The sequence below is a fragment of the Pinus tabuliformis genome, chromosome 1_2, assembly GCF_031772625.1.
Source record: "Pinus tabuliformis cultivar Carrire ecotype Pingquan chromosome 1_2, CPIR1, whole genome shotgun sequence".
Taxonomy (NCBI): Eukaryota; Viridiplantae; Streptophyta; class Pinopsida; order Pinales; family Pinaceae; genus Pinus; species Pinus tabuliformis.
The window spans coordinates 380478658-380499438 of NC_142298.1; the positions used below are offsets into that span (position 1 = coordinate 380478658).

The 20781-nt window shown below is 33.4% G+C and overlaps 1 protein-coding gene across 1 annotated transcript in view; it reads right to left on the reverse strand.

The window, feature by feature from the left end:
• LOC149205963 (ferric reduction oxidase 6-like) overlaps positions 1-20781 on the reverse strand; it is a 251167-nt gene that overhangs the window by 60202 nt on the left and 170184 nt on the right. The window contains exons 5-6 of the mRNA XM_089395232.1: positions 2429-2756; positions 1458-1731 (exon numbers count right to left, since the gene is read on the reverse strand). Coding sequence (XP_089251358.1) covers positions 1458-1731; positions 2429-2756 — 602 coding nt within the window. The remainder of the gene's footprint in view (positions 1-1457; positions 1732-2428; positions 2757-20781) is intronic.

Consider the following 20781-nt stretch of genomic DNA (forward strand, 5'->3'; position numbering starts at 1 on the left):
CAGGGATGCTCTAAGAAAGAGATGTGGTGGTTTTGGTTTTGTATCTTGTCTTACAACCACTTTGTTTCTTCGATCTATGAGATGTAAGGTAACATTTGAAGGTTCTAGAAAAATGTTTGTAATATTGACTAGCTTCAGTGATTACCTTACAAACTAAAATTCATGTCAAGTCCCTTTTCCTTAGGAAATAATTTGTATTAAAAGATGTCAGTACCTAGTCACAGATGCTTTTCCTTTCTAGCTTAGGTTAGAAAGGGGAGCACAAAAATACAATTATCCCGTTAATGTACTATATTGTTTCCTGTGTAATATGAAGATCCATGTTCTTTTTATTATTAAGAAAACAATCAAATGACAACCAATGTGTTCTTTCCACACCCAACACATGGATGGCCTCAACTCAACTCTGATCCTCATCCATGTGCTCCTAGAAAAAAGATGTCTCCTTTAGTACTAGGGAACCCTTCTCTTCTCCTATACAAAGAGAAAGGAATCACAAGAAGTTAAGATTGGTTCTCCACATTTCATAAACCTAGCTAGATTTTGTTACTTACGTCTGTTGCAAAAGCAAGTAACATAGGTTAGTAAAAGAAGGGGAGTCAAATTATGAAGGAAAAGTAATTGAAATTTATAGGCTGAAATTTTTGAAATGTGGGGGAAATCATACAAAACAGAGAGAATGAGCTAGCTGACTTCAATATTTTGTAAGGAAAACATAGGTTAGTAAAAGAAGGGGAGTCAAATTATGAAGGAAAAGTAATTGAAATTTATAGGCTGAAATTTTTGAAATGTGGGGGAAATCATACAAAACAGAGAGAATGAGCTAGCTGACTTCAATATTTTGTAAGGAAAGCAACATCAATGTAGAGATGAAACATAACTCTCATGGAGATGGAGAAATAGGCTGAAAAGGAGATATAACTTTATTTAAACTAACATTTTATCTTTAGCACACTCTAGGGCAGCTTATATGTCCCAAAATCTATAAAAGCATATTGGCTTTCACATAATTAGTCGAGGTGTATGTGTATAATAGCACTCTTCTTTAGCTCAACTAGTTAGAGCAATCGAGTATTATGAGATTAGAACAAAAATGGGCATCAGTGACTCTTAATGCTACTTTTGAATTCTTTGATTGTAATGAGTTCTATATTGTCATCCTGAGCAGATCGGGTATGTCTGAAGCATCATGTGATATGCATGCTTTAGTTAGTCAAGTACTTCCATCGGAATAGATATGTTCTAGAAAACAGTTGTATCAATTTCAGGAATTGGATTCGGTTCATGCGAATTAAGCTTCATCTTCCTCCTTCATTACATCATAGAATATAAGGTTGCAGTCTCGTTAACAGTAATTTCCTATTGTTCGTCAATATACAAGACTTGTAAGTGATAAAAAAATACTGTCTAAATTCTAACACAAAAAATAAATAATAAAAAAGCATATGAGTACTTACCTTAAGTGATAATCTACCTCATGCCCATAGGGACCTTCAACTGAAGCATTCAATTTAAAAGGACATCGAACTGCTAACTGTTGTTGTGTTTGTTCCCCGATCATTGAAACAATATTTTTCAGTTCGTGTGTCCATTTTCCAAGAGGTTTGATAAGAATTGATAAATGATGTCTACCATCATATGGGCTGGATGACACACTAAATGGATGCCATTGTAGCCAAGATAAATTTCTTATTTGGATAAAGACAAAACTCAGCGCATTGTAGCACAAACCTGGAAGAAATATGAACTCGTTAAAAATATAATGCTGAAGGACAATAAGTTGATAGACTAACATTCAAAATGCATAGAAATTGCTAGCTGAAGAGTATGTGACCATCGATTGCTTAATTGATGCTGGGAACATGGGATATTGTAGGGCTGTCACATGAGCACTGGTGTGCTTAGATTTTCAATTATACGAGCAAGGAATAACATAGGAGCCAGCTGACTATAAAACCAAGAGCAGCCCATGAAAATTTAGTGACCATTGCTAACATGGACTAACGGGGAGATGGAACTCCAGTTTTCTCCTAAGAGAATTTGACTTCTATGTCTCATTACCTGTGTATAAAAGAAAGGAAGACAAAAATGGCCTTATAATTTATCTTACAACTTTACTCGTAAGCAACTCCCATATCATAAGATTTCTTGTGAGTGCAATGTAAGGCTTGAATTTTTAATTTGTGAAACCATATGCGCTGAAAAATACTAGCTAACTCCCCTTTCTATGCTCTCTTAGTTCCTCTTTTAATTTTGTCTGGTACCAAAATGGAGGATATGAGTAAAGTTATAATGGTGTGGGAAATTGCATAATACAGCTTTCGCATAGATCACAATTCATATTGTGCATAAATAATCAATAAAACCATGCATGAAGGAATACCCGAAATGTCAAAATAACATAAAAGGGGACGACACTTGATGATACCTGGTGGCTTTGATATAACCAATTCGATTGTTCCACATGGAAGGCACTTTGCCGACAGCAAATCAACATCTCTTCGAGATTGACAGAATCTAAGAAACCGGTCAACTATGAAGAAAAAGATCCCTCCTGCTGCTGTGGCGAATAGATAGTCTCCCACATGTAACGCTAAGAACACTATGAAGACTATGTATAATTGATGTGTGTAGAAAAAGAGTTCGAAGTAGTGCTGTCGTACAAAGCGCAATGAAGTCACCCACATGGCCAACCCAGCGCAAAGGCTTATCTCCCCTGGGAGATTTGCAATATTATCCCGTTGCCACCGAACCACCTGTAAGGAAATATTTGGTTAAATAGAAGATAACAGTCTATACTAAACACGAAAAATCTTAATATTCAGGCTTGAATACAGAAATAACTGATAATTTTATATAACTTCGACAAATAAGAACAGAGCATCCTAGGTGATTTAACACTGAGATTACATACTATACAGAACCTTAATAATGTCTTTGTCGATGATCAATGGTTATCCACCATACAGAATCTTACTAGTATCTTCTTAGGTGATTTAGGATTGAGAATCTTTTCCCACACATCTATTTCAGAAGAAAAAACATCTACTATATGAATTCAAATGGTCAAAACTTACATACTCACTCTACATGGTGCTTATAATGGCCTTGGCCAAATATTGTGTGTGCATTTGGCTGTTATATAGTGTTGTTTTAACTGATAAGCACCATGTGGGAAAAGACAACATCTAACCATTCAACTATACCCCACTCACTCTACATGGTGCTTATAGTGTCCTTGGCCAAATATTGTGTGTACATTTGGCTGATAAGCACCAAGTGAGAATCTAACCATTCAACTATACCCTACTCACTCTATGTAGTGCTTATAGTGGCCTTGGCCAAATATTGTGTGTGCATTTGGCTGTTATACAGTGTTGTTTTAACTAATAAGCACCATGTGGGAAATGACAACATCTAACCATTCAACTATACCCCACTCACTCTACATGTTGCTTATAGTGGCCTTGGGCAAATATTGTGTGTGCACTTGGTTGTTATACAGTGTTGTTTTAACTGATAAGCATTGTGTGGGTAACAACATCTAACCATTCAACTACGCCCAATTTATCAAGGGGCTTATGTATCTTGATATCTCGCCATGCAAACTCTTAATAATGTCTACTTGGAACGGGCCAGAACCATCATTGGGTAGGTTGGAACTATCACTAATGGACAGTTCCAGCCAACTCGAGGCAGGACTATTAAGTCTGCATGGTGTTTTTTGTTTGCCGCCACCTTATCCAATATTGTGTGTACATTTGGTTATTGTACAAAGATTGACTAATAAGCATGTGTCACCTTATCCAATATTGTGTGTGCATTTGGTTATTGTACAGTGATTGACTAATAAGCTTGTGCCACCTTATCCAATTTTGTGTGTGTGTTTGGTTATTGTACAGTGATTGACTAATAAGCTTGTGCTACCTTATCCAATTTTGGTGTGTGCATTTGGTTGTTGTAGAATGATTGCACTAATAAGCATTATGGAATTAGAAGAAAGCTCTTCTTTACCTTTTCTACATGGTTCACTTTCTCGTCAAGTGTATCGCAAAAAGAACCACACTAACCGATACTTCCATGCCCAATCCCATCACCATCCAACTCATAAATTTGTGGGCTATTCGTATTTTTGATCCCCAGTTACTCTCCCAAGAGAAATCCCATCTAACTAAAGCATGAAAAGCAATGGATATTCCTCATTTCAAATCAACAAATCATTCCAAGCAACTCGTTTCCCTACCTCTAAGAAACCTCCAACCCTCCCCCTCAAGCTATGGTTTAGCTTCCTTAGATTAAAGGCACCATTGATCACATCTCCAAAATGTTAACCAAGAAAAACATTAAAACTCTTTTCAGGCCATGTAAGGCATTAACACAATTATCTAAATCCCCTAAAGATTAATTAGACCCATTATCAAGTCCTAGAATTCATAAAATTCCATGGTCATGTGGCATTTCCTATATAGGCCAAACCAGAAGATCAAATTAAATCTAGGCTGAAAGAACATATAGTCGATACTTATCATAATCACCTTGCGAAATTTTCTAGTGTTGAACATTCATTTAAATCTAAACACCTTATATGCTATGACCAAGTTGAAATCCTTGCCTCAACTCCCTTCTATTCCACTCAGATCATTTGGGAAGCCCTTGAAATCGAAAAGCACCAAAATAATTTTAACTGCAAAGATAGCTATAAGTAATTCCTAAAGACTCTCATTGAGCACCTTACCTCTGACCCCATCTTTCTCAATTAAATTCTCCATGAAATTATTTTATTCACCACCTTTTTTCATTTTCTTGTATTGCCCCCTTTTTCATATTCTTTTATTGCCCCCTTTTCATATTCTTTGTTACATTTTTACTTAATTATAATTGTTAATTATATATTTCACTTAACCCTCTATCACCTGAATAATTTTAACTGAGAAGATGGCTACACATTAAGTAATTCCTGAAAGCCTCTCTATTTTTTCATTTTCTTGTATTGCTTCCTTTTTCATATTCTTTACTCCCCATTTTTCATATTCTTTGTTACATTTTAATTAGTTATAATTGTTAATTATATATTTCACTTAACCCTATATCTTTTATTTCTTTATTATTTTCTTATTCATTGATTTTCAGTTATTTTCAGTTATTCAACATTTATTATTTGAACTAAAGTTTAGGTATCATTATGTATTAATCCCTTTTATCCCCATTCTTACTTTTAATTACCAATTGAATTTTTACCGTAATTTTTTTAGCATTAAATCTAACGTTCCCTTTTTTTAACCTTTGACTTTTAACATTCTTTTTCCCTCTTAGCATCTTTATAATCATTGTTTGCACTCCTTTCTAATCATTCTTCTTTTTTCTGGTCTCTGACTATTGGTGGAGTGTCCACCTGAAATGTTGGACATCATCCTTGCACCATACACCCAGTAAAAATCTCCAAAAATAGTTATACTAACAGCTAACCATTCAACTACACCCACTTGATCGAGGACTTAACATATCTTGATATGCCATGGATCATTTGTTTCCTCCTTTGGTATGTTCAACTGTTTGTTAGATAACCTTAAGGTATGTTTAGCTTATTACGCTTCTACAAAAGATGAAAAGTAAATAAAAGATCACCTTGTCAAAGAAAAGGGAGTAAATTGCTAGGTATTTAAATGTCATATTTCACTTTTATGAAATATAATATACAATAAGTTTGATCAATGTAAATTTACGTAGTGGAATGTAATATATGTTATCCACGTGAACAAAATTCAAACAACGATGAATGTTGTTTGATAGCATAAACTAGCTATTTCTTACTAGAATTGAAAATTGGTTCACCCTTTGAAGAGTTCGAACCAATCCCTGAACTCAACCAACAAGTTGGTTATGTCTTAAATTGGCTAGATTGGATGCCAAACTGGCCAATTCATAATGGAATTAGTTAGTTTGATTTAATTATGATATGAACTAGTCCTCATTCCACCATACCAATCCATGTGCCAATTCATCCCTACCCAACCTCACACTAAGTTATTGTTATATAATGACACCCCCTCCTTTATTCACCTCACTCATCTCTTAATGACCTTTGGAATTCACAGGTACCACAAAGACGATCCATTGTAGGGAGTAACATTTTTGCAACATGACGGTTTTTTGGACTCTAGAGGTTATTCAAAACCTTTATGTTTATGTATTTTGTTTCATATATGTATCACACTCAATGTCATTTTGCTATATTCATTTGTATATCCTATATATGGGAAAAACTTTCCATAGTCAGTGTCTAATGGCTCTATATATATATATATATATATATATATATATATATATATATATATATATATATATATATATATATAGATAGATAGATATAGATATAGATATATATAGACATACATTTTATGTATTATTTAGTCGATCAGTTTGGCCACTTGATGTTCTAGATTGTTTCATTCCATTCCAAGTCTGACCCTCATTCAGTTCCAATTTGGTTCAAGTTCTGAGAACTTTGGTATCGTCGAAGATCATTTGTTGATTTGTTTGGAATGGTGGTTATCAATGTATTTTTCATACCCAATACAAAGGAAGACCAAGGATTAGAAGTGGAACATAGATGCATGCTTGTTCCAAAAAAGGGTATATTGAATATTCACATAGGTGAAACACCTTGAGGCATTTACTCACACAAATCAAGATAGGGACACTAGTGTGCCCCTAAAATTGTTGTTTCCATTGTACAATAATACTTGTAGGGAAGATGCTTGATTTTTTCGTATTCTATAACCTCCAACTCTCTTTAGGAAAAGATCTAACTCTAATATTGGCTAGATAATAACTTACCTATAGCCATCTCAATGGGGTTAGTGATATGATAGGGAGGGTGGTACTTTGGCCCTTTTTTCTTAAATCCAATGAAACTAACTAAAGTTGTCATAATGTCTTGCATATTGTTAATCTAAATTAGAAGCAAAAGCATAAGGATAGATCTCGATGGTTTCCTTCATCTAAAATGAAGAGGGGATTCTCAGATTTTAGTTGTCTTGGACAATTTTATGAAAATCCAAACCTATTTCATTATTCCAATTATTCAATACTTCCTAAATCTTAGGTTATATCCCACTAAGTTGACATACATCCTAGCTCTATGAAACCTCAAAGTTAAACTCGCCCCTCATAGAGTATTTCTCGTTACCATAGTTTCTTTCTAAATGCCTCAAGTCCTAAGGGAGTTTCAGTATATGGTAGGCATCTTCCTAGAATTTAACAGCTTGGCCCCCATGGGTCTTCTCCATATTCTTCAAATGACATCATTAAGCTTCACTTCGATCCCTTGTCATTGATTAATGGTGACAAGGGCTCCCCTTCTCATCCCTCCCCCACTACTTGTATTTCCATCTACGATTATAATATTGAATAGAACTAGGAACAAGTTTAGAGTAGAATTAGAAGGCTTGCACTTGAGTTTGTCTATCTATTATTGTTGACATTGGCATTTGCTTCATTTATTTTATTGTCAGCATTTTTAGTTGGATACAAGGGCTTCAAGCTTGTGATAGTGATATTGATTCTAGTGTCTATTAACTTAAATGTATTATTGTTGTTGTAATTGTTGGATATCAACTAAGTTTACAAGTTTTAGTAAGGTTTCTATGTTGTTGCACATAGTTGAATAAAGCACTTAAAAAAAGATTGTGCAATGAATGCCATATTTGTATTATTTCTCCCTTTATTTTGGTTGTGTACTTTGAGAGGCACCCTGTCATTGCCTCATATGGTATCAAAGCATAAAAAACCTATAGTGATGATAGATTATCAGGTATTTTTAAAATGATTCATTAATTTTATAAAAGTGGGTCACTTCATGTAAAGTAACTTATATGTAAGAGTGAAATTATAGACAAAGTTAAATGAAGGAAAAAATTCTTTACTCTGAAACCTCATTGTGCATCCATCACCATGTGAGCCGATATCTACCTACCACATGGAACTTTGGTTACCTTTTATGTATTTCATAAAAATGGTGTAACTTTGACATCCCAAGTCCATTTTTAGTGTCATTTTTTAAATCTATTTATTTTTTAAAAAACATTCCATCCAAACAACCAATGTTTACTTTTGAAGCCATATTATGTGTGTATTTAATATGGCTACTCCAAGTGAGTTTTTTCTTATCAATTTAAGCCACTTCTCATAGTAATTCCATATCAAGGATGTATTACAAAGTAAAGGAATTTACTAGATTATTTTGGGAAAAGAAATTTCCCCCATTGATGCCTCAAAGAAAGAAAAATAAGATAATAAAAATGACAAAACACATTAATAGAAACATCCATCTCACCTTTAAGGAATTGATGACTCAGATGAATATAGGCAAAAGTTGCAAATTTTATTTGGTCAACAAAATGAGATTCAATCCCATCACTTGGAAACTAGTTGATTACTTTAAATTCTAGTGGTTCTCTTACATTGAAGTTTAACTAAGTTCATTCAAAACACTTGTACTTTTACTTAAAGACTATAAAATGGAAATGATGGATGCCCATTGTATAAATGGTATTCTCACTAAGCTTGGTAGTGCATATTTTTGTATCTACTTTTCACTCCACAAAAGAAGTCATAGGGGATGCTTACACACCACTCTCTCTTGAATCTTTTTTATTATTTTTTATTAGAGAGCAATATACTGTCTTGCACATTGAAGTGATTAGCATTGTAAGTACATCTAACAAAGCCCCAATGACCCAATAGAAGGATAAATCTAAGCATTCAAATAGGCAACCTCCTTGCAACAATAAGAAAAAAAAGGTTCTCAAACTTGCTCAACTAGCTTATGCTCCCAATGGTGACAAAGAACCAAATTCAAAAAATAATAAGACTAAGGGACATTGCAATTCTTGTGGGTGAGATGATCATTTAGAGCATACATGTTTCAAGAAGATGGAGGCCTTAGAAGCAACAATGAAGAAACACAACATCAATCTTCATTCTTATTCTTCTAACTCTTCTACTCATGAAGAAGCACATTCTCCTTCTAGGTTTTCCTTCAATGCAACATCTACTTTTTCTTCTAATGAGTGTCTTATTGATTCCAGAAAACCTGATCACACTGCTAATGTTAAAGACATATTTTCTTCTCTTAATAAATGTAATTCCAAACAAATATTTGTTGGTGATAATATATCTCTTTGTGTTGTAGGGTCTAGAATAGTTTAGTTAGATGATGGCCATTTTAATAATGTATCATGTGTTCCAAGTATATCCTAAAATATTCTATCAATATATCATATTACTCATTGAGATGAAGGTAAAACAATAGATTTTTCACCTCACCAAGTTGCAAACAAGGATTTAAAAGATATTAAACATGTCCTTGCGACTGGAATATTTGATGATATTACTAGGTTGTACAAATTTCAACTTTGGGTCATGATCTTTTCCATTGGTTTATATTTCTTATAGCAATGACTTGAGAAAACTTTGGCATGAACAATTTGGTCATTTAAACTCTCACTGATGAAATCGCTATGTAATCAAATATGGTGAGCGGTCTTCCTCTCATTTCTTGCAAATGTGGTGTTTGTGCTAACTATGTTCTTGGCAAGCATCATCAAGATAGTTTTGACAAGCATATATCTTGGCATATCTGGCTCCCTTACAAGTTGTTCATAGTGATTTGTGTGGTCCACTTCCTTCTCCTTATTTCTTTGTGTTAGAATACTCTTAAATTTCACTGATGAATTCTCCAAATGAACTTGGGTTTATTTCTTGAAATTTGAATGAAGTTTTTGACATGTTTTTTTACCTGTAAGGCCTTTGTAGAAAAACAATATGGACCTTAATTGTAAAGGTTAAGAATAGATAACAAAGACAAATATGTTCACAATAAATTTACAATTGTTGCACTACATAGGGCATTCAAATGCAACATATTATCCCATATACACCATAGTAAAATGTTGTTGCTTAGAGAAAAAATCACGCATTAAAGGAAATGGTAAATTGTATGATCGAATATAAGTGATTAAGTCTTCATTTTTTGGGTGGAAGCCCATTAATTGTGCCAATTACATAGTCAATTGCACTCCCACAGTGGATTCAAAAATTATAACACTAGAAGAAGCATGGAGTAATATTAAACCAAATGCAAACAATTTTTGTGAGTTTGATAGTGAAGCATGGGCTCACATTCTTTATGAGAAAAGGAAAGCATTCAACCTAAAATCAAAAAGTGCATTTTGGTTATAGATTTTGAAGATTTAAAAGTTATAGACTTCTTCAACCTCGTTCCAGTGAAATTATTATTAGGAAAAATGTTAATTTGATGAAAAAATCTTATCTTGTGAGCTTAATTCGATGTTTGTGCCCTCTTCAACTTGCAAGCCATCTTCGATGTCTATTCCATCTTCTCTTCCTATATTTTTTGTTAATGTTCCTACTCTGGTTTGTTCTTCAAACAATTGTAGTGAGGATGAACCCACTAGCACAAAAACTTCCCTAACATCTCCATACAACACAAGAAGTAGTCGATTATTTTCTCAGTGATTTTAGATATTAGTGATACATGTTCATAGTTCCATCAAGTATCCTCTCTATTGCCTCAAGTTTTAGAGACTCATGATTTATAAACATTTGTAAATGTTTCTATCCAATCAAATTGGGACACAACAACGAATGAAGAATAGTCTTCATTAATGGTGAATGAAACGTGGGAACTTGTACCTCTTCTGAAAGGAAGAATACTTGTTAGATGTAAATGTATATATAGAAATGTGTATAAATTAGATGGAAGTGTTGAAAGACATAAGGTTGGATTAGTTTCCAAAGTATTTTCTTAAGTTGAAGGGATAGACTATCGTATGAACCTCTTCCCTATAGCCAAAATGAATTCCACCTACCTTATTCTAGCTCTTTTTTCCCCACATAAATGGGAGGTCCATCAGATGGATGTTAAATTGTTAATTTTAGATAACAATGGTATGTTCTATGCTTATCACAATTACTTCAATGTTCTTTTAGAAACCCAATGACAATTTCCAATTTAGTTTTCCAGGAGCAATCACATTAACCATAAATCACATTGGCAGTAACTATAGATAGAACATGAATAATAAAAATGCAAAAGACAAGCCAAGACAAGAGGACACCAGAATTGATGGATGCCAGGGAAAAATCCCAATATGGGGAAAACCCTTTGATCAATTCTTGTTATTATTATATCAAATTTTCAACAGAGAGAGTACAAAAAGCAAAATTGACTCATCACTAGATGTCCAAAACAACCTTATCAAAATCAACAATGTTGTTATCAATCAACAACATTCAAATCAACCCTAACCAGTCAATGTGTAGCAGCAAACAATCCACAAAAGAGCTCGGTCAACCTTGGTCAAATGAGGCATGATCAGCTGGTCAAGATGCCTTGAAAATAGTACCAAAATTCCTCCTTAGACTTGGTCAAAGTCAAAGTCAAATCTATTCTAGAAACCCTAGTTGCAGGTCTAAAGTCAATATAGTCAAAGTCAATAGAAAGCCTCAGTTTTTGTGCCAATAAATGTGACCTGCTAAGACAAAGATCCTCAAAAATATCGAAGTCAAAATATGCTTGGAAAGTCAAAGTCAATGTTGGTAAAACTCTAGGAAAATTTGAAAATTTTGGCCTTGTAATTATGTCTAAAATTTGACCTCCTTGCCACACATGTGAGATAAAATCAACTACCTAATGAGGTGTATGAACCAATGAGAGAAGGAGAGAGAAGCATGTGTGAGTGAGTTTGGTGCCAAATTAGGTTGGAGGTCACTTATATTTATACAAGTCATTGAGGGTGAAGTGACATGTCCATTGGGCTTCATGAGCCTACATGATGATGTGGCCGACCTTGTCAATTTGCATGTGTGTGGGCTTGACCTCAAAAACATATTTTCCCTTGTCCAAATTTGATGATGTTTAGGTCAATTTTGGTCCTATCGAAAAGAGGAATTTAATGCAATTATTATCTCCATAAAATGAGTTGTCCAATGTGGAATTTGGCCCTAGTTTCCAATTTTAACATAAATCTACCTTCTTGCATAGGGATTTGCAAGAATAAATTTACATGGAATAACCCTCAAGATATGTTTGGAATGAATCCATTTTGTTGTTTCCTTAATAATTATCTATATGGTCTTAACCGAGACCCTCAGGGCTAGTATAATAAAATGGATAACTTTCCTCTTAAAACCAACATTTCTATATTTCATTCCAATCTCAATGTATATACCAAGAAAGTAGGTAACCATCTCATAATACACATTCTTTATGTTGATGACCTTATTCTAACTTGTAATGACTTCAAACTTAAAGCCATGCAAAATTAGGCCTTAAGGCGAAATTTGAAATGATAGACTTAGGTGATTTTCATTATTCCTTGGCCTCCAAGTATTGAAAACCAAGGAATGAATTTCCTTTTCTCGGTCTAAGTATGCATGTTACCTTATTTGTTGCTTTGACATGGAAGATTGTAAACTATCCCCTTCTCCCTTCCAATATGGAGTCAAACTTGTTGCCACCTATACTACAACCAAAGTAGATGTCACTCAGTACCATTAGTTAGTCGATAGCCTTTTATATTTGACTCATGCCCAACCTAATACTTCCTTTGTGATAGGTATTATTGCTCGATATATGGAAACACCAAAACAAAGGACACTTCAATATATTTAGGGTACAACATAGTTTAGGATACATTATAGTTCAAGGGGGACTCCTTTGTTCACTGGTTTCATTAATTATGATTTGGTTGGAAACCGTCATGATTAGAATTCTATTCCAAGTTGTGTTTCTCATATTTTTTTTTAAATTTGTAACTTTCCTTTGTAAGAAGCAACAAGATCTTGCTTTTTCTTTAATAAAAGTAAAGTAGCAAGTATAAATTAATGCAAGTCAAGAAGCCTTATAGCTTTGACATATCCTTTCAAAGTTTCTATTCTAGCAACAACATTCTACCACCCTCTGGTGTGAGAATTAGAGTTATATTAAATTCACCAAAATACAGTTCAACTACAAAAGATCAAGTTGCAAACATTTTCACAAAGTATCTTACATAAGTGAAGTTTTTAAAATTTTTCTCTAAGATGGGAGTTTAGGAAGTTATCATTAAGGGGGGGATAGGCTCTATTTCCTCCTTCTCCTATTGTGTCACCTTTGTGAATCCTTCAATTCTATCCCAATTTTTTTTTAAGGGGGAATGTTAATATATTTAGACATTTAGGAGTTACTTAAGACCAAATTGGTCTGATGTGTCTTTAGGTAAAGTGTGTTTCCTTAGTATCCATTAGCATGTATATGTGGTTATGTAATCCAATGGTTGTGATATGTTCTAGACATAAAGTAATTCAATGACTCATTCTCCTAGATACTAATAGCTATATTGATATATGGCTTAACACTCAGTTGGTCCAAGATCTCTATTTAAAGAGCATGGAGGGAACTAATACTCAATTGTGAGAAACTATGTAAAATTATTTTTTGAATTATTATATTGCCTCAAGTGGCTGCATTGTTTGCGGATGTGGACTATTTTCCTATTTGACAGTTTTAATCACATAATAAATTGATGTATTGAAATTTCATTTGTGTGAGTGATTACTTAACTTATTCAAACTATGTTAAAATACATTGTTTGTCGAACCATCCATTCAAAATGTTGACATGGTGGAATTGCACTACGTAAATGATGCTTGTAGATTATCAATTAAGAGGGTAGAAAAAAGTGGAAAGATAGGGACTGAGGTGAAGAGCAACAATATGAAAGAGTAAAGGATGAGAACAAAAAATTGGAAATAGAATTAGCAAAAGATCTCTGGGATGATATGGAGAATGAGAAGTATTAGTATAAAGAGGTTGTGATTGGTGTCCTCATAACTCAACTATTCATTGAACAGATTGACCCAAAAAAAAGTGAACCGGAACAAAACTAGAAAAAGAATCAAACTAAAACGAGTCAACAAAAAATACATAAAATATTAAAATTCTGAAGAAAAAAAAAATAATGTTCATGTGCATCCATATGAATCCAAACCATTTGTACACAACTATGAAAAAAAATTCATTTATATAGCAAGTAATAATGTGTATAACCAAAATAGCACTAAGTGTAATACATATTTGAACCAAAATACATCAACAAAGAGGCTCTAAATGGCCTATAGAGTCCAAAATTAAGCATAGTACTAATGAGTAACTATAATTACATAGTTTATACTCTACTCTTCTAATCACATGGTAGTAGTGTCTTTCCATGGTTGCATTGATTGTTGAACTCCTCTATCACGACCCTAGTGAAAATGTATCCTTCATTCAAGCCATGTAGAGACAAGGGTCATGATAGAGGAGTTCGACAATCAACACAACTAACATGAAGGTACATAGAGGGGCTTGTGCTCTTGACTAAATGTCAATTCCATACACTCATACATGATAGAATAAAATGGAAACATTGCAATACTACCAATCCTAAAAATTGTAAGTTTGTTGAATTTTGAATGATATCTAAAATGCTACTTTCTCCATATGAAGTCCAATGAGGTTGGAACCACTCTCAAACATCCTAAAACAATTAATGGTAATGTTAAAAAATTATTTAAAATAATAAAAAAGGAAAAATAAGGATAGTATCAATTTTTACTTTAGAAATTTAATATTACCATTAATTTGCAGATTTGTAGAGTCCTAGGGTTAGATATTTCACTTTCCTTTTTAATGATTTTTTTTTTTTTTATATATAAAAAAAGAAGCAAAAATGGTGGTATTTATGTATGCCATGCAATGTCATACCTAACTTTCTATTTTAGTACAAAACTAGTTGGTATTGGTCTAAAACATCGAATCAAACTAGTATGGCACTAAAACCAATCAGACCTACCAGTTCCAATCCACTTCCTATAAAACTAGTTGTGGTCGATTGTTTGTCAGAAGAGATGAAGGTGAAGCATGTGATTGAATGCATGCCCAAAGTAATGGAGGAAGAACAAGTTATTGAATGTCTTCTAGAGGATGCAAAGGATGATATTCTAGTAGGACGTGTGTTGAAAAAGTTGCATCCTAGTGAAGTAGAAGAGGAGGTACCATTGGAGGGGTGTCTATGGGAAGTTTTATTTCCCATAATTACTTTTTGGCTTCTTTTCGTGGGTGAAACAATAAAATCAAATGTAAATGCAGATAAATATGATTGCCAAAAGCAATGTTCATGGGAACCAATGATCATGAAGAGGCTAAATATGCCTCAGGAAAGGGAGAGAAGATGACTACATATAATCTATGTGCCAAACTGAAGGACGTGAAAAATTATGAAAGTTGTTTCATTTGAAGATAATGAAGAGGTTACAATAGAAGGGGGAGATCTACAACCCATACATCCAACATTCGTGACAATGTAGGATGATGTGGAAGAAATTGAGTATATTTTACAAGAAGTTGTAGGAATAATGGCAGAGATTAATAGGGAATACCTTGAGAAGTTCAATTTGAGGATTATTGTAGCAGTAAGCAACTTTATGAGCAAAGATAAAGACCCCAAATAAGAACTATGATATATTAAATGAATTAGAGTGCAAGGCATAAGGAAAGAGGACAAAGAAAAAGAACTAAACAACAAGCAATTATCATTGATTTATTAAGAAATCCATGAGCACATTACTTGCAAATTAATTCACTAAGGGAGTTTGATGTAGGAGCATCCTTGGGTAGTTCGAAATCCTACATCACCCAAAATTATTAGAATTTAGTTTTACCATTTTTATGGATTCCAGTAATAGTTCCTAGTGATTTTTCCCAAACTTGCATTTCTTGTAGTAAATCGCTAAAACACAAGTGTAGCCTTAGAGGAACTCAATAGGATTGTCCATGAGCACCACAATATCCTTCTTGTCACTTTAGGTCAGTGCTTCTTTGACACAAGAAGGGTAACCCTAGAATAATATTGCTAAATATATGAAATGCAAACTTGAGGTGAAATGCAGAGTTAATCTTTGGAAAAACAATTTTTTGAAAATAATTTTTTAAAAGGTGATGGATGAACCAAAATTTGTGTCAATCCAAACTAGGGAAAATGAATTCAAGAGAGAGATATTATTGGAGCATTTTCTTATGTGATTAGTATAAAATGAAGCTAGAATAGCCAAGCTACAATGATCCTATGTTGCTATTCACTTATGCAGAAAATTATTTTTGAGGAACCACGATGAACGAAAACTTCATAAAATGCATGAAAGGTGATCTCACTAAGTTATAATGAATATGATAGCTAATTATAATTAGGAAACGCATATATACATACACATTCCAACAATAAACCCAAAGAAATATGAAAGGTAATAATCCACAATAGATATCTTCCAAAAAAAAACAAAGTTACTAGATTTTAACCCTTCATTGCAAACTTGATGCAAGCAATTCCTAGCTTCAATCTTCAACAAATTAAATCAAAAACATCAACAAGAGACACCCATAACTTTCCATTTCCTTCATAATAAATATTGAACTAGGCAGAGTCCCCTCAAAATCCAACCATGAAAAAATAAATGCAGAGAGATAGCCTTTTTATAGGCTTATAACTCCATTTCCTTTCAATAGAATAAAAATATCCTCTTCTAAATCCACAATTTGCTACTAGATCCACATTCGATACAAGGGATAATAATTAAAATGTCTTAGATCCATACATTTCTCCAAAGAAAAATAATAAAATGTATCACTCAACCTCCTCAACGACTTTCTAATAAGTGGTTTCCAAATCCACTTATCAAGGAGCATGCAACCATTAAAAGTTATCCTTAAAAGCTAGAAGCTTCTCCTCAGAACAAATTTTGATGATTGTAGGGGATCTATTTAATTCTAGATGCACCCTTAAAATGGGTTTCTTGACCATGTAAACCCCTTCAAGAGGCCATGTGAATGTTCTATTAAAATTCCTCAAAAAGTATGCATGAAACCCTTAGTCATAAGAACTGTCCCTCCCCCCATCTCTTCATGCCCTAGAACAATTTTCAAGGTTTCAAACCAGTGGGAATGCAACATTTCGTTGGACTCTATCATGTATGAGGACATTTGAGTAATATTCTTAATAGGAAATATCCCAAAATGACAATTGAGTTTTCTGAGTTTCAACAAATTTGTTTAGTGAAGAATATTGTCGAACACATAGTGAGCATGCTGTTATAGTTGATCTTCATAAGTTTACTTGAAGGAACAATCATCATTTAAATAAAAAATCCCATATGAAAACACTTCAACTCAAATGCTCTTCTTTTATTAAACATCAGAAATTTATAAAATTGCACCATTAGTAACAATACTAAGAGATTCTTTAAAAAGTTGAGAGCTTATATAATGCTTATATAATGATTTCAAAGTGGCACGGGAACCAATTATATCAGCAGTGTGAGGATACTTTTCCACTGAAATATCTGGCCTCAAAATACATACAATTTTCCCCCTTAAAGCCACGAACAAAGGTTTCAATTGGTGCTCTAACTCAGCTCAATGCATAAGTACAAGATACCTTGAACTCATCCCTCTTCAAGAATGCTACAGCCACCAATTCGACCCAAGAAAATCTTCGATAATTCTACTCTACAGTGACTGTGACAACAAGTGTATACACGCAGGAAGAGAAGATATGTTCACTAGTCCATCGGGATTGTTATTGTACAATATGTAATTAGTTTCATATTCCATTTTTACAGTTAATAAGTTATCGAGACACAAATATCTCATACCTAGATTTCACATGTATAAATAAGTGATTTTATCATTAATATGATGCTCTTTGATTGTGGAGTTTATTTGGGCTTGTACAGTGGTATCAAAGCCTCGGTTAAGTTGTTTATAAACTTCATGCCTACTAAGTTTGTTTTTAAAGAGGTGTTGGTTTGAAGTTTATGGAGAGAAGAATGTACAAGTTTCATAAAATGCATTTTGAGGAGCGCATTGCTTGCAAAGGCATGATATAAAGATTGTGGGAGTGTTGGAAACAAAGTTAAAAGCAACCAAGATAAAAGCGATCACCCACCAGTAACTCTCATTTTTTGCACAATCTAACAATGAATAAATAACATTGAATATTAGTGAAGCTTTGAAGCATTTTTTTGGAAGTGAATTATTAATTATTTTTAGTGGAATATTCTTTTTTTCATATTTAAAATTTGAATTTAATCCACATATTACTAGAAAGTAGAGAATGCTTCAAGGTTCATGAAAGTGAAAGTAAAAAAGGATTTGTAAAAAATTAATGAATATGGAGACATTTTCCAGAATATGAGACCACAAGTAAGGTGGATACATTTCCTATATTTTTTATATTTCTTCGAGAAACAACATCTTTGTGTGGAAATAGGCAGAGCCAGAAAGTTCAAAGTGAACAGAGAAAGAAGCAGAGCCAGAAAGGTGAAAGTGAATAGAGAAAGAAGTAAAGCAAGATAGGTGAAAATGAACAGAGAAAGAATCAGAGAAACGTGAAAGCTAATAGGAGAAAAAATTGGTGAGTATCAAGTGAATGGAACAATATCAAATTGTGATTAAAGAAAATATTTCTCTCTTTTATCAATTATATTTAAAAAAAATGGTTAAAGAAAGGTGAAATGAGAAAGTAAAAGTAAAAGTGCCTAATTCTGAAATTAATTCACTTGGAGTTAAAAGTGGTGGAAATATTCCAAGTTTGTTTTCATTTTGATTTGAAATAAGTTCTCTGCTAGATTATTTTTGGAGCCCACCATCAAATCACTAAGCCAATTTTTATTTAAACAAAAGGAGAAAGGGATTTATATTTTCTTTTAGACGACTACTTCACATATTTGAAAATTTGAAAAGGATTTGTTTGAAGAATTTATTTCACTGCAAAACAATTATAACTTCAATAGTTTCCATAGTTGGAGTTGTGCTTAGTAGAAAGGAGAATTATCAAGAATGGTTTAGAAAACTTAAAAGTGCCCTTGTTTTTAATGATTTGTGGGAAGTTTGTCAAGGCAAAACAGATAAATACGAAAAATAAATTGCACCAGAGCTGCCTGATAATGAGAAACAACATGCAATTTGGGAGACTAAAGGCAACAAGACATATGCATTAATAACTGCATCAGTGACAGAAGAGGTAAGCCGATATATTGTTTCTTGTGATACTACATTCGAAGCATTAAAGAAGTTGAAAGAATTGTATGATTCACACTCAGAACTCGAAATTATTCAGTTGTTGTTGAAATTGTTCAATTTGGAGATGAAAGATAATGATCCATTAATGACTGCTTATGAAATAAAAGCCATTTTTCATGATATAAATTCCACTGCAATTGAAGTACATTTACATCTTACAGCTTTTATAAAAGTCCTTCACCTTGTCTATTCACACTACTTGGAATAGCTCCAAGCTAGTGGGCAGTTAAAAGACGTTACATTTGATAAACTTGTAAACAAAATAACTAAGAAAGAAAAGGCCTTTGGGAAGAAAGAGGCCCCACCTAACTCTAATGTAGAAACTTTGTGCCTTGCACAAAAGGATTAGAAGTCTCATGCTGAAAATTATATAGGTGATAAAACTAGTAGAGGTCATAAAAGGATAAATTATAGAGGCATGGGATGGGGGTAGGAATAATCAGGGGGACAGACAACAATTGAATTTTAATGATAGACCAACTATAAAATGTTTTAGATGTGGTAAAATTGGTCGTACTGCTGCTAATTGTAAAATCCCTTGGGAGAAAGTCAGTGAAAGGAGAGAAAAATTGAATGAAAAGAAATATCAACCATCACTAGAATCATAATGGAAGTTCATCAAATTTTGCACATTACATTGTTTCTCACTGTAATTTTAATATTAATGATGTTTTAAACACTACATTTTCTTCATGGCGAGAGTTGGATTTTGGATTTAGGATCCACTTGTCATATGACATTTAGGCTATATAAATTCCCACTGTAGATCAACAGATTATGCAATATGCTAAAACACAATACAAGATCTACTTCTACAACACTTTGCGGAAGCTTAATCGAATTGAGCAAGATCTAGAGAACACATATAATTGAGAAAGAGAAATCAATCACACATAACACAGAAGAAATATCACGGGGAAAGCCTCAGCCTAAAACCCCAACTCTGTATCATCATACAAGTGAAAATATAGTCTGGATTACAAAAAGAATCAACTCACAAGCTATCCTACTCTCTTTGCAATCCCTCTGCTGCTCATAGACAGTCAAAGGCCTCTCTCAAACCTTCTCTTCTGCCCTCCAAGCCTCCTATTTCTTTGTGCAATTTTCCTTGGGGTCCAGTGCAGCCACTTGTGTGAATTGGCCTCTTCACACACTCACTAACCTCTGATCTAACTACGCAATCCTGAAGGAGATAAATCCTTCTCCATGGATGAGCTTCCTTTATAGGAAAAATCCATCCAACTGATAGTACACTGTCCCTCCTCTCATCTCAATTGGATCTCTGTTTGAACTGACATGCATGAGTTATTCATGAGAGAATATTCAATTATCTGAAGAACAACAGTTATATGCAAACATGCATTAACTAACTGAACTTACATTAATTCAAACAAACTGTTTAAATCAATCTAACTGGACTTGACTCAGTTAACTGAGCCAAGTAATTACAACTCAAATTAGAACTCATCCTTATCTCTTTAATTGATGGATAAATTCCTCAATTAATGGAGAAACTGTTGCATGTCCTCACATAGACTTCATGTTTGATTTTTCACAACTAATTAACTCATGGTGAATTAATTAATTTATTTTCAAACAAC